This window comes from Pholcus phalangioides, unplaced genomic scaffold, assembly GCF_987345545.1.
Source record: "Pholcus phalangioides strain wild (caught in Gottingen) unplaced genomic scaffold, Ppha-v1.0 ptg000032l_1, whole genome shotgun sequence".
In the NCBI taxonomy this organism is placed as follows: Eukaryota; Metazoa; Arthropoda; class Arachnida; order Araneae; family Pholcidae; genus Pholcus; species Pholcus phalangioides.
Window position 1 is genome coordinate 5,486,180 of NW_028301622.1, and position 15,458 is coordinate 5,501,637.

At 43.2% G+C, this 15,458-nt stretch overlaps 1 protein-coding gene and 1 long non-coding RNA gene across 2 annotated transcripts; one reads left to right on the forward strand and one right to left on the reverse strand.

The window, feature by feature from the left end:
• Nucleotides 1–1,069: 1,069 nt before the first annotated feature.
• Nucleotides 1,070–3,528, reverse strand: LOC149066821 (uncharacterized). The gene is made up of 2 exons (XR_016195416.1): nucleotides 3,374–3,528; nucleotides 1,070–1,253 (listed from the first exon to the last, which is right to left on the reverse strand). It is a non-coding gene; the product is annotated as an uncharacterized LOC149066821 (long non-coding RNA).
• A 7,802-nt stretch (nucleotides 3,529–11,330) lies between these two features.
• Nucleotides 11,331–12,494, forward strand: LOC149066822 (uncharacterized). Its single transcript, XM_089253107.1, has one exon. The coding sequence runs from the start codon at nucleotides 11,331–11,333 to the stop codon at nucleotides 12,492–12,494; it is 1,164 nt and encodes a 387-aa protein (XP_089109233.1).
• Nucleotides 12,495–15,458: the final 2,964 nt, after the last annotated feature.

The following is a 15,458-nucleotide window of genomic DNA, read 5'->3' on the forward strand; positions in this document are numbered from 1 at the left end:
AAATAAGTAAAGGGGGGGGGGGGAGCAACAATTCGAGGACAGCCAAAAAGTAAATAAATGAAGAAATATATATGAGGATAAAAATAAATACATTACTGCTAAACATTGTTTGCCTGCTCTTAATTAGCGAAAAAAGGACGGTCTTTCGTGACGTCACCGACCGAAGCGACACCCACTTAATGTTAAGTAAGTATACAAAGTAGAACATATAAAATGATAACAACGACTTCTATTTAATTTTCTTCTTCAATATTATGTGCTCGGATTTTATGCGCTATACATCTGGCGAAATATTTTCTAAAACCATGCAAATATGCCCTAAAAATATTGCAAAAAATATGCAATAAAAAAATCCCCAAAGAGTCGTTAAGAATAAATTGTGTGTTTGTATTTCGGAGCAAGTAAAATGCCCCCTTGTATTTCAAATTATCATCATCTTAGAGGAGCAAAGCCCCCCCCCCCCCCTTCCAATGCCTCCGGCTAGCAGAGATGCGTAGTTACTTAAGCATCTATAGACTTAATTTCACCTATGTCGGGAGTAGGTGGTGACCAACCAAAGCGTAGAAGAGTTGCATATCGCAAAAAATGCATAAAAAGTGTGCGTCGTGTACGCCTAAAATGTATGAGGCTTGCGTGTCACTAAAAATGATGTGTGTGATAGGTATGCGATACTCATGCGCGAATAAAGTCGTATTCCATTTTTTTCACATTATGCTGCAACTAATATTTTATTTTTGCTTTTTTATCGGCTATTACTGATAATTTTTCTTGAACTCCTGAATGACTTATTTAGTACGCGTACGACAGGTTGGGAACTACTGCTCTGTGTCTAAATATTCGCGATTCGTAAGAAGAAGAAAAAACTCACAAATAATTTCACATCCATCAAACATTTTTATTTCTAAAGATCTGTTAGTGTCAAAAACGAAAATCTGATCAAAACCGAAGCTTTACTTATGATGTTACGATCATCCCATGCATGATCGTTTATCATAGTCGGGCTATTAAAATCACACAGAACACACTGATCTTAAAACAGGTGGCTGTTGCCAAACCTGCGGCTCCGATGCTCTGCAAGATGGCGAAAGGGCTACCAGAAGGAGCCATGCGACCATATACGCTACTTTGTATTGCAGCAGCAGATTAATTGGCAGCAACTCCCTCTGCACCGAACCCCAGCGCTTGAACTCCCTTGGTGGTTCCCTTAATGACCGTCACGGTGCTGGTCGCTGTACCCGTCACTGCTTTCAAAACTGAAACAAAAATCGTCGGAATTATAATAAATCGAAATTGACATCTCGATAATTTTGTTAATCATGTTGAGATTGGCAAAAAAAGACATGGAAAACAATATCTCGCAGCATCATGTTGAGTTTTCGATCATTATCATCACATTCGAAATTTATTTTATGATTTTTTTTTCCAAGATATGATGACAATTGACTTGGGTTTTCGTTCTCGGGAGTTTCTTACGATTTTCCGTTCCCGAAATCCCGAGAAAAATTCCTGGAAAATCGGGATAATTACAATGGAATATAAAAAAACCTAAAAAAAAATCAATGGGAAATATTTATTTAAAATTCAATTAATCTTCTCTAGCATTGCCTGATAGAGTACGTGTCGAGTGACTGACCATATGAGTCCGTGAGTGACAATATGCGTAACCAATTGACTGAGACCGTGTGAGTGCTTGAGTCACCGTATGAGTCAATGACCATACGTATGAGTCAATGACCATACGTATGAGTCAATGACTAAACGTATGAGTCGGTGAGTGACCGCATGAGTCCGTGAGTAAATGTATGAGTTGGTGAGGAACCATATCAATCCGTGAGTGATTGTGCACCTAAGCAAATGAGTAATTGTACGCGTAACCAAAGGAGTGACCATTCAATCCGTGAGTGACTACGCGTAACCAAAGGAGTGACCATTCAATCCGTGAGTGACTACGCGTAACCAAATAAGTGACCATATATGAGTCCGTGAGAGTACGTATGAGTCAGTGAGTGATAATACCAATATGTGATGTGAGTAACTGTATTCGTAATCAAGTGAGTGACTGCATGAGTTCAAGAGTGATCATATGATTGATCGTACGAGTCTGTCAGTGAACATGAGTCCGTGAGTGGCCATGCACATGACTAATTGAGTGACCATATGAGTAACCGCGTGAGTCTGTGGGTGATCATATCGATAGATCGTATCATATAGATCGTGTGAATCTGTGAGTGACCATGTGAGTAACCAAATTAGTGACCGTATGAGTCTGTAAACATCCAGAGAAATTGGATGGCTAACCTAGAGGGTGTAAAAGCATGTGAGTGACCAAAAAAAGAATGACCTGGTGGGCGAAAGATAATAATAGTGACGTATAGGATGTGAACAATCGAAAGAGTGACTTTTAAACACAGAGGCATAGTTACGGTGTTGGGAGTTAGGGACTAAGCAGGATATACAGGGTGATTCAGAAAAGATGATAGTACACACCAATATAAATAATTGTCATCAAAGAATGCAGGGTCTAACATGAAACGGCTGCTCCGCAAACGTTGAAACGGCATTCCTGTTGAAATTTATCGAGAGAAAAAGAACACCATGCATGCAAATGTAACCTGAGGAAGAAGAAGAAGACATCAGATGCAAATCTAGACGATTGGACTCTCTGCAACGAGGTTACCTGCTCTACATTTCGTCACATTGAATAAAAGGCGCGGACGCTAGCTCTGTGAAGTTATTCCAGCTTGCAACTGTTTTAACAGTTGTAACGTACGGGGATAATGTCGCACTTTCGTAATACTGAAAAAGCAGGCATTCATTTCATTTACGGAGCTGCAAACGGAAGTACCACAGAGGCGAGGCAGCACGAATGTACGGTGAACGTTTTGCATGCATGTGGTGTTCTTCTTCCCCCGATAAATTGCAACAGGAATGCCGTTTCAACGTTTGTGGAGCGACCGTTTTGAAACTCACTAGCGCGTTTGTGTTTCATGTTAGACCATGCATTCTTTGATGACAATTGTTTGTATTGGTGTGTACTACCACCTCCTTCCCACCTTTTCTGAATCACCCTGTATATAGTATAGGGCAGCAAAGTTTGAGAAATGAGTAGTCAAGAAAACTAGACTGAAAGAGGTGAAAGGAGGAAAACTTTATAGCCTACAGGCGACAAAACTATAAATCCGCCTAATATATGCATATAAAATACAGTGCAGGGATATAAATGAATGTGAGAGTCGTACAAATGAGATTCATATAAACGGGTTCCCCAAAAATATGTAATTTGGAGAAATCCCGGAAAATCCGATTTCCCGTTCCCGATTGCCCCAAAATATCACGAGTTTGGAAACCCTACAATTGATCAAGGAATACAAACCCTGTTTCGGTGATGGTAAGATTCCACTGGATTTTCGGATGCACTCATCATTTGGGGAACGCTTCGGAATCTCCTCTTGGAGATGTGATGGGTGTTTCCGATCCATCAATGGTCCCATTCTGATCAGATAGGAGTGGATATTCTTCAGAGATAAACTGCTCACCGTACAATGAACTGTAATAAATATTCATGTGAATTATAGTGGAAAATGAAATGAGATTGGAATTTTGAATATCTCATGGCATCTCTGCTAATTCACAACCCCAAAAGGTTAGTAGTTTTAGTGAAGAAGTTGTCGCTGTGAAAGAAAGCCGGAGAGACTGGACCTCTGTGATCGGACCGCTTCATCGAGCCCTGGGATTGGCTGGTCAGCTCTGCAATCCAGGATTTGAAAATAAAAAAATTCGAAAACAAAGTTCCTAGACGAAGTTTTTTTGAAGAGAATTTTTTGATTTTTTGAAAGGGGATACCAGGAAATAAAAAGAAGAGATAACTCAGGCCTGAGTTATCTCTCTCAGGATCCAGCGTCCATCTTTTCTTCAGTCGCTCGGCTTGCTGGAAAAAAGAGCGGAGTTCTTCGAGTGCGAGACCATCTATTATTTTTTCGGCTGCCATATTGCCAACGATGGAGGTAAAGTTCGTAATGACTTGTTCGAGAGATCTCGATTTACTTCTCGGGCGAGCTGGCGAGACGGAACTTCTGCTGGTTGCTGGCGGTAAGCTGCTTGAAGGAGGCCCCGTTGACCTAAGGCCGGGAGGTTCCCTGGTGCAGACCGCTGATAGAGATTTGGCTTTAGTCTTTTGAAAAAGTTCGAAGTTTTTCAGAACTTCCTCCGGGATCACGGATTTCGCTGATGACCGGTTACTCCTGGAAAAAGATAGGGAGGGAATGATGGTGTGTTCTCCTTTCGCCATGATTTTTTTTTTTTTTCTGTTTCACTGTCTCCAGAAAAACGGGACATTTCGTGAAGTTCGCTGGGTGAGACCCTGAGCACAGCGCGCACTCCGGTGGATCAGATCCCGGCACTTTGAGACACCGTCCCGGCTCGTGAGATGCCGTGCACTTGACACATTTATATGGCAGTGTGCAGGAAGACGCAAAGTGCGAAAATCCAAGGCACCGGCGGCACTGGAATGAGTGAAAGTTCTTGATGAACCTTTCGACAGAGACTTCAAGATGGTGGAGGTTCTTGATCTGAAAAAAAATTTTTGTTGACTTCGGTTTTTGAAAGACAGATTTTCCAGACACCAGCTTTGAGTGGGTTCGCTTTCCTGAAAAGGTCAATTTTTTTTGTTGTGAAACCAATGGTTTCAATGGCCGTCTTGATATCACCGGCACGAGCGTTTTTTTCGAGTCCTCGAAGAAGAACTGAGAAAAAGCTAGATCGCTTCTCCTTGGGCTTCGGTGTCAGCCCTTCTTTTTAGAGCCGGCTTGCGCTGTGAGGAAATCTTTTCGTGACTGAAATTTAATTTCAATCTGGCGTTCGGTAATTTTCGCCGTGAACGGATCAAGTGAACGTCAGTCCCTATCCAATTACCCTGGCTTGCAATGGAGATGGTCCAGCTATCAGAGCAGGACTCTGATTGGCTGATAGCGTCTGGCTGTCCAATGGGAGTTGTTGAGCCATTTTCTGCAGGAATTGGCGTGGTTTGTTCGGAAATGGCAATGTCCATGCCAGTTGAGGCCATGCGTCCTTCTGGAAAAGCATACGGGACGGGCAGAGCCCCGTCATGTAGCCTTTTGGAAGTCGGGTGTTCTTCAGTTTCAGCGACCATAGAGGTTGTCGTTTCAGGGATTGCGAATACCTCGGGTGTAACACCCGGATCTTTCGTCCTGGAAATAGAAGAATTGACCTCTTCCGGGTCTGGCAGAGCCGAGCCCGTCAGGATTTGGTTTTCAGTAACATCTTCGTAGAGAAGACATGAAGTGCCGTCGAGGTCCAGCAGTTTGACGTGTAACAAGAAACCAGACCAGACCAGAATGAAATTTTTCTTCCCGGGCCTAGCTCTTTCGAACCATCTGCGAGCTTACAAATTGTGGCCACAGGGGCCACGTAAGAAGGGAAAGACAAGAGAGTATGTGTATGATTTAAGTGCATGTGTGTTGGGAAAGTTTGTCAAAGTAGGGATTTTAAATGGTCTCTGGTCGAGTTTAAATTTAAATTAAATTTTAAATTTAAACAAATGTTTGCAGGTAAAATGCCAGCAGCAACCTTCTTGTGTTAGTTCTATTACGATTATGCTTCACTGTGAAGAAAGCTCGGAAGCGACAAGGTATCTTCACTTCTGCTCGCACGGGATTGGCTCGCACGATCTTGATCCCTGGTTGGCTGGACCTGTAATCGATATAGATTAGTAACAAGAAGGGAAAGAAAAGAGATTGAAAAATAATCATACTAACTCTAAGTCCAGAAAATGATGGTAGAAGAAAAAAAAAATAAAATACAATTTTTTTTTTCACAATTATAAGATTTTTTTGAAGAGTGGTTTTTTTTTTTATTTTTTAGAGAAGAAGATGGGTGAAAGGAAAATGTAGAAAAGTTTAGAGTTCCGAATATCCTGAAATAAAAATAAAAAATAAGATAAGTGGGAAACAGTGAGAGCTCGCCATGATCAATCTTTCACTAAGATATTCCCGGCTTCTACGAGAAATCTATCGATGATCGCTCTCCTGTCCCTTCCGGAGTTGATCTTCATGATATCCTCGAAGCATGATTTTGCAAACTCGTACATTTCAAAGGTCGAGTTGTGACTGACCGCCGAGTCAGTGTCGGAAGTTCCGTTCAAGTCGTCTGCGTTGTCCCTCACCAATCGATACTGGTGTCCCCTTATAAAAGCAGTCGATTGGCGGTGTACTAAAAGTTCATGGTCCATCCTATCCATCCCATTGAAAATTTTGAACGCTTCGATCATATCTCCTCGACACCTGCGTTCATCCAATGTAAACATATTCAAAAAATGAAGTCTTTCTTCATAACTCAATCCCTGTGTGCCAATAAGGACACGCGTAGCTCTTCTCTGCACCCCTTCAACCAAGTCTATGTCCCTCTGTAGGTATGGTCTCCAAAACCTTACAGCATACTCCAGTCCAGGTCAAACTAACCCTCGAAAAAGCGGAAGAATGACTTTAGGAGAACGCGAAGAGACCTTTTTGAAAATGAGACCAAGCATTCTATTCACTTTTTTGACCACCTCTGAACAATGTTCAGAAAACTTAAGTCGCTCGTCAATGAGAATTCCCAAATCGGTGACCCTAGTTGCATCCGGGATAGTGACACCATTCAACTCGTAAGAGAACCGTGGGTTGTTCGAACCAAAATGAGCGACCATGCACTTATCTACGCTAAATGTCATGCTCCATTCATTTGCCCGTGCTGCAACCCTGTTTAAGTTGGTCTGGAGCAACTCCCTATCGCTTTCATTCCTGATTACCCCATTAGCTTCACATCATCTGCGAATTTGCTAGTAATCCCATCGATACCCTGATCGAGTTTGTCGATAAAAAGTGAAAAAAGTATGGGGCCAAGGACACTTCCCTGAGGAACTCTACTTGTGACGTCTGTCCAACCAGAGAATTCCCCGTTCACTATAACTCGTTGCGACCTATCTCTCAACCACGATTCTATCCAATTCAGCAAGTTGCCCCCTATTCCAATCTCGTGTAAACGCTTCAAGAGTTTGCCATGTTGGACCCGATCGAATGCCTTCTGGAAATCAAGGTAAACAACGTCGACATTTTTGCTCTTACCCAAAGCCTTAGTCACGTAATCATAGAAGCAAAGGAGGTTAGTTACACATGACTTCCCCTTCCTGAACCCATGCTGATTATCCGACAATACATTATTCTCGTCTATCCACTTCACAAACTGCCTTTTGATGATAATTTCCAAATTTTCGAGAGGGAGCTCTTCAAACTCACTGGACGATAATTGGACACAGCTTCTCTACTACCCTTCTTAAATATCGGAACAACGTTAGCAAGTTTCCAATCTCTTGGGACGATACCCTCAGCAACACTACTCCTGTATATCTGTACGACTGGACCCAAAAATTCATTAGCACATTCCCTGAGGACCCTGGGATAGATATCATCTGGTCCTGGTGCTTTGCTTGCACATACATTTCTTAGAAGATTTAGTCTCCACGTTTTCTACTTGAATATCGTTGAGGGTTTTATTACCCCATGCAACACCCGTATATCGAATATCATTATCTCCATTAAAAACCGACGCGAAAAAGTCATTGAAAGCACTACACATGCCTACATTGCTCTCTACCCTAGAGCCTCCTATCGAGAGTGGGCCAACTGTCCCCTTACATCCATTATTTTATTGGTACAAGGGATCAGTGGCTTCCATTTTATTGGTACAAACGATCAGTGGCTTCCATTTTATTGGTACAAGGAATCAGTGGTCTCCATTTCATTGGTGTAAGGGATCAGTGGCCTCCATTTCATTGGTGAAAGGGATCAGTGGCCTCCATTTCATTGGTACAAGGGATCAATGGTCTCCATTTCATTGGTACAAGGAATCGGTGGCCTTTATTTTATCTGTATAAGGGGTCCGCGGAACGCAAAAGGTTACGAGTCCCCCCCCCCGCCTGATCTACACTCACATGTGCATGAGGGACTTGGTTTGATCGAATATCTTCATCGATGGCCACGTGAAAGATAAATTTCTTCATCGAGAACCTCATTGAAGCTAATCAACTTCTTTTAGAGCTTTATAAAAGCTATATTACCACTTCCAGTGTCTTTGTGAAAGGTAAATTATATAAAAGATGAATTGGTTTTTCGATATCCGTATACACAGGTGAATTACTTCAACAGCCGTATAAAAACCGAATAATTTTATCGGAGGCAGTATAAAACTGCCTGATTTTCTTCTTCGAGAGCAGAATGAAAAATGAATTACATCTCTGAATGAATACTCTCTACTCCTCGAGGAATTCTTATAAAAGCGAAGTTCTTTGAAAACTGTATAAAAACCGAATCAGTTCTTCAATATCCATATAAAAGCCGAACGCGTTCTTCAAGAGCAGTATAAACGTTTACCGTAAGCGTGGACTACTTTGACCTACTATATAATTACAACCTATGTAATTAAAACCTATTGTGTAATTACTGTATAAAACCATTTTTGGAACTAATTTCTCTAGTTTCTGCTAGGTTGCTGCACTAAGCTAGGCACAAAGTCCCATCAGCTCCGAAATATGGAAGCAAAAGCTCAACCGACCGCTGGGGGCTCGAATGGGAGCCTGCAACACAATCACCTGGGCCGGTCGGTAATGTTGATACATGGCTGAAAAGCATATACACTGAAGAGCCAAAAAAACTTGTTCACCTGCCTAATATCGTGTAGGGCCCTCGCGAGCCCGCAGAAGTGCCGCAACACGACGTGGCCGTATCATGGACTCGACTAATGTCTGAAGTAGTGCTGGAGGTAATTGACACATTGAATCCTGCAGGGCTGTCCATAAATCCGTAGGAGTAAGAGGGGGTGGAGATCTCTTCTGAACAGCACGTTGCAAGGCATCCCAGATATGTTCAATAATGTTCATGTCTGGGGATTTTGGTGGGCAGCGGAAGTGTCTAAAGTCAGAAGACTTTTTCCTGGAGCCACTTTGTAGAAATTCTGGACGTGTGGGGTGTCGCATTGTCCTGCTGAAATTGACCAAGAACGTTGGAATGCACAATGGACATGAATGGGTGCAGGTGATCAGACAGGATGCTTACGTGCCTGTCACCTGCCAGAGTCGTATCTAGACATATCAGGGGTCCCATATCACGCCAACTGCACACGCCCCATACCATCACAGAGCCTCCAACAGCTTGAACAGTCCCCTGTTGACATGTCGGGTCCATGGATTCATGAGCTTGTCTCCATACCCGTCCATCAGCTCGAAGCAATTGGAACCGAGACTCGTGAGACCAGGCAACGTGTTTCCAGTCCTCAACAGTCCAATGTCGGTGTTGTCGGGCCCAGGCGAGGCGTAAAGCTTTGTGTCGTGCAGTCATCAAGGGTATACGATTGCGCCTTCGGCTCCGAAAGCCCATATCGATGATGTTTCGTTGAATGGTTCGCACGCTGACACTTGTTGATGGCCCAGCATTGAAATCTGCAGCATTTTGCGGAAGGGTTGCACGTCTGTCACGTTTAATGATTCTCGTCAGTCGTCCCGTTCTTGCGTGATCTTTTTCCGGCCGCAGCGATGTCGTAGATTTAATTTTTTAACGGATTCCCGATATTCAGGGTACACTCGTGAAATGGTCGTACGTGAAAATCCGAATTTCATCGCTACCTCGGACATGCTATGTCCCATCTCTCGTGCGCCGACTATAACACCACGTTCAAACTCACTTAAATCTCGATAACCTGCCATTGTAGCAGCAGTAACCGATCTAACAGCTATGCCAGACACTTGTTGTGTTATATAGGCGCTGCCGACCACAGCGCCGTACTCTGATTGGTTCCATATCTCTTTATTTGCATACGCATGCCTGTACCAGTTTTTTTGGCTCTTCAGTTTAAAATGGCTTGTTGTAATTTGTGAAACACAATTTAATGCTTTTTTTTTTTGCTAAAAATTTCGTTTAATCTTTCATTTTTCCGAACACAAATGGAAATTTAAGCTCTGGAAACCTGAAAAATGTGTACCTTACATCTTTACGTGACTTTGGTCTACGAGTTTGACGGGCCAAAATAGATCATATTTTTGCAACCCTTAGTAAATTATTTGTGAGTACACTTAAAAACATAATTATGCATTTTATCAAGGCTGTAGCAAAAGGGGGGATCGGGGCTGTCTGTTCCTCCCCCCTCAAAATGTTGTAAAATGGTTGATATATAAGGTGTGCTGAAGTGCTAATTCGGCCTTTGTCTCATCGACCGTCCGTCGTAGAGGTATATAGTTTCAATTTAAAAAATGCTCAAAAGGCGTTAAAAAATTACCTTGAAATACTTTTGAGAGTGAGAATACAATGTGTCACAAAATAAAAAAATCCAAGTTTTTTATACTGTCCCCTTGTCCTCTAACTTCCCCATTAGAAAGTTGTTGCCCTGTTATTTCTGAGGTCAACAGAAAAATTCCGTGTTTCTAAGTGCAATATTCACTAAGGTATTAGAATTCAAAAATCGGAGAAAAGTTATGAAAGAAGAGGAAAAAACTAACGGACAACCCTGCTTTACCTTTATGTTGCCCTTTCCCAACTTTTCTCATATTTTTGAATTCGAATATCTCAGCGAATATTGCACTCAGAAACTTGGATTTTTTTTAATTTTTTGGTGTCATCGGCGAGACGGGGTTTATGATAGGAAGTTGGACACCAGATAGAAAGTTTATACAACAGTTTTATGATAGAAAGTTAGAGGAATGGGGGGGACCATATAAAATTTTAGATTTGTTTTTATTTTGTTACACACTATATTTTCACTCTCAAAACTGGTACAGGGTAACTTTGGAACGCCTTCTGAGCATTTTTTAAATTGAAACTATACCTCTAAGGCAAATGGTTTGACGAGCAGGGATCGTCGAACCCCAGCTCCGAAAATACACTAAAAATGGAAAATGGTATATATATATATTGCAACGTATGAGGGCTACAAGCCTTTACAAAGGACTGTCTTCTCCATCTCATTTCTTTGAACTATTGGTTGCTATGGTGACTTAAGTTAATTCTTTTTGATTATTCTGTTTTTTGGGCAGTGTTATCTTCGTATTCGTTGTGTTCGGTCACGCTATTCCTTTCGTCCCTGTATTGTGCTTAGCCTAATAAAATAATTCACCGTGTTTGATCCGTTTGTAATAAACGTGACATTTTTGGTGGAGGCGCCGGGTAACGACAGTTGTGATCAGCCTGGCTTCTAACGACGATTCTCGGCAGAGTAATCGATTACAGAATCTTCCTCCTGAATACGGACTGTACGTGACATATACAAGGACTATTCGTTCTCGAGCCATGACGACTAGAGGAGAAGGAGAACGTTCTACAATACGCACTCCAGCTCTTATGGAGGAGACCCGGAAGCCGAATATTTTCAGAGGTGATCCTGACCAAGATCCGACGAGGTGGCTGAAGGAGTATCAGAGAGTGTCGAACTTCAACCGGTGGGATGACAGTCATCGCTTGGCCAATGCGTACTTTTTCCTCGAAGGTACTGCGAGGCAGTGGTTCGAAAACAACGAGGACACACTCACTTCGTGGTCAACGTTCGAAGCTGAACTGAAGAAAACCTTTGGTGACACCGAGCTGTACGTTCGAAGAGCCAAAGAACGGCTGAAGAGTCGAGCGCAAAGGAGTGGCGAACCAAGTCCATCATACATCCAGGACGTATTGGGACTTTGTCATCTAGTAGACCCGGCCATGTCAGAAGAGGACAAGGTATCTCACCTCATGAAAGGAGTGGCCGAGGACGTATACCAGGCGCTGCTGATGAGAGAAGTCACCACCACTGCTGAATTCGTCAAGTGGTGCCATTACATAGAAGAAATGCAGCAGAAAAGGATTGGACGAAACAAGTTTGCCAGACTCCCAAACGTTGTTCCTATAGCTGCTATCGAGGAACAAGAGGATTTGTCATCTCTTATCCGTCAAATTGTGTGTGAGGAGATCCAGCGCTTAACCATGCCACCGGCAGAGACGCACCAACCAGGACTGCAAGCGATCGAGGCTGTCGTAAGGGATGAAGTGGGAAAGTCGGTCGCTTCTCTCTCTGGAGAACGTCAACGGCCGATTTCTCCTGGATCAAGACGACAGCGCCAGTTGACGCATACCCGTAGGACGGCAAGATTGGAACCAACATTGGAACAACTTCCGAGGAAAACTGATGTGTGGCGTACACAGGACAACAGTCCCGTTTGCTTCCACTGTGGACGTCCCGGACACGTCGTACGCTATTGTCGAGAGCGAAGGGCCATCTTTGACACCTACCGCAACAGCCAAGGCCGTCATGCTTCGTCATACCCCAGTAACAGCCGCATAACCGACGAGACCAGCATACCAGCCGTCAGGACCCCTCCATCCAGCCCGTTTCGTGGACGATCGCCGACACGCCGCTACAGATCCCCGTCGCCGTATAGACGTTCTAGTCAGTCGCCGAATCGACGAAATGAGGAAAACTAAGCCGCGCGACTTTTGTTGGAGGTGAGGCCGCTATTTTTCAAAATCCTCCCAATGTCGCTAAGATGCTCGGAAATCATGTTGATGTTATCCTCGACGACCATGCCATACGTGCACTAGTAGACTCTGGAGCCTCTTTCTCTGTGATCTCAGAAGATTTTCGACGTCATTTACGCAAAATTATGTTTGTAAATAGTGAACAATGTTCCTCACAAGATGTTATCTTAAAAGTCGCTAATGGCAGTTATGTAAAACCTCTTGGAACCTGTACTCTTCGTCTCACCGTCAATGGTCACAGTCAACCAGTGGAATTCACAATTATGCCGAAATGTAGCCATGATGTCATCCTCGGTTGGGATTTTCTAGAAGCGTCTCAAGCAATCATAGACTGTGGCAAGTTAGAATTTACGTTTGAAGAGATCTTACATGATCATCGGTCTACGCAGAAAGGGGGGTTGTACGCGGTAGAGGACTATACCATACCAGCACGCTCAGTAACTAAGATACAAGTATCTGCTCCTATGCTGGATAATGACATTGACGTTATCGTAGAAAATAATAGGTTTTTATTGATGAACCAAGAAGTTGCCATCCCATCAAACATCATGAGCCTCGCTAATAACAAAGGGGAACTGTGGGTCGCTAATGGGCTAGCCCAACCTCGACGTATCTTGAAGAACATGTGCGTTGGCCACGCCGAACAACTTGACTGTAACTATGTGAATGCTTCATCGGAAGTGCTGTCGTACGAGAATGTTAGCAAGAGTAATGCGAGTCCAGTCGATTATTCGCAAATGTTGTCAACGGATCTTGATAGTGAACATCAATGCTTCTATTGCTAGAACAGTTTCCGGAAGCTTTTGGTGATGGAGGTAAGGTGGGGAGTTACAAACTCAACGTGAAGCACAAAATCAACACTGGAGACCATTCTCCCATCAACCAAAGACCTTATAGGGTATCACCTGCCAACGTCGAATAATTCAAGAGGAAGTTGAAAAGATGCTGAAAAAAGAAGTCGTTCAGCCATCTGAAAGCCCCTGGTCCTCTCCTGTAGTTCTTGTCAAGAAAAAGGATGGCACTTGGCGATTTTGTGTCGATTACCGCAGATTAAACAGAATTACCAAAAGAGACGTCTACCCACTACCTCGTATGGACGATACTTTGGATTCTCTAAAGGGCGCAAATTATTTCTCCACCATGGATTTATACAGTGGCTATTGGCAGATTGAGGTTGATGAAGCTGACCGTGAAAAGACTGCTTTCGTAACACCAGAAGGACTATACGAATTTAAGGTGATGCCATTTGGACTTTGTAATGCTCCAGCAACTTTTGAGCGCATGATGGACAACCTCCTTCGTCACCTTAAGTGGAATATGTGCTTATGCTACCTCGACGACATCGTCGTCTTTTCCGAGACATTCGATGAACATCTTAACCGTTTAACAGCTGTTTTTCAATGCATTCAAGACGCAGGTCTTCACTTGAACCCAAAGAAATGTTTGTTTGCAGCACCGGAAATTAAAATTCTTGGCCACGTTGTGAATGCCGAGGGAATTAGACCAGATCAAGATAAAGTAAGAGCCATTACAAATTTTCCTGTTCCACAAAACATCCGAGATGTGAGGAGTTTCTTAGGGCTCAGCTCTTACTACCGAAGGTTTATAAAGGATTTCTGTCTGAAAGCTGCTCCATTGCAAAATTTATTGAAAAATGACGTAAAATTTCGTTGGGAAAAAGATGAAGAAGAAGCTTTTAAAGTTCTAAAGAAAGCACTAACTTCCGACCCAGTATTAGGGGTATTTGATGAGAAGGCTGAAACAGAGTTACATACCGATGCCAGTGGTTACGGAATAGGAGCAGTGCTAGTCCAACATCAGAACGGGAAAGAGAAAGTTATAGCATAAGCGTCCAGAACTCTATCAAAAGCCGAGAAAAACTACTCCACCACGGAGAGAGAATGTCTTGCGGTCATATGGGCCATTACAAAATTTCGACCCTATATTTTCGGAAAGCCTTTCAAGATTGTTACCGACCATCATGCCTTGTGCTGGCTAGCCAGCCTGAGAGATCCTTCCGGACGGTTAGCACGATGGGCGCTGAGACTGCAAGAGTACGAGGTCTCAATAGTATACAGAAGCGGAAGAAAACATAATGATGCCGACAGCCTTTCAAGGTACCCCGTTGACGAAAGCTCCGTGCCAGAGGACATTAGTGTCATAACTTCAGTCCTCGACCTAGCAAGTGAACAACTCAAGGATCCCGATGTAGCTAATAAGATCCATGCTTATGAAGGGTCAAGCGGCTCTCTTAAGACCGACTTTGAGGTTATCGACGGCGTTTTGTGCAAGAAGAATTTTGATCCGGCGGAAAAAAAGTGGCTACCTGTTATTCCGAAACATCTACGGTTGGACATCCTCAGACATTTCCATGATTCCTTAACAGCAGGCCATTTGGGATTTGCGAAAACTTACGACCGAATACGAAAGCGATTCTCCTGGCCCGGTCTATATCGAAGCGTACGTCGCTATGTATTGCATTGCAAGGAATGTCAGCGAAGAAAAAACGTAGCTCAAAAACCACCGGGCCGTTTGATTCCCATTCCTCCAGCAGAAGCACCCTTCTGTCGTATTGGTATGGATCTGCTTGGACGGTTTCCAAAGTCTCGAGCAGGAAAATAAATGGATCATTGTGAGTACTGACTATTTTACCCGGTATGCTATAACAAAAGCACTGCCTTCAGCAGATGCACCAGAGGTAGCCAAGTTTTTCGTCGAAGAAATTATGCTAAAACATGGAGCTCCGAGAACTCTTATAACCGATCGGGGACAGGTTTTTCAGTCAAGACTCGTTGCTGAACTCAACAGGCTTTGTAATGTGACCCACAGATTGACCACGGCGTATCATCCTCAGACGAATGGCCTCACAGAACGTTTTAACAAAACGCTAGCAGATATGTTGTCCATGTA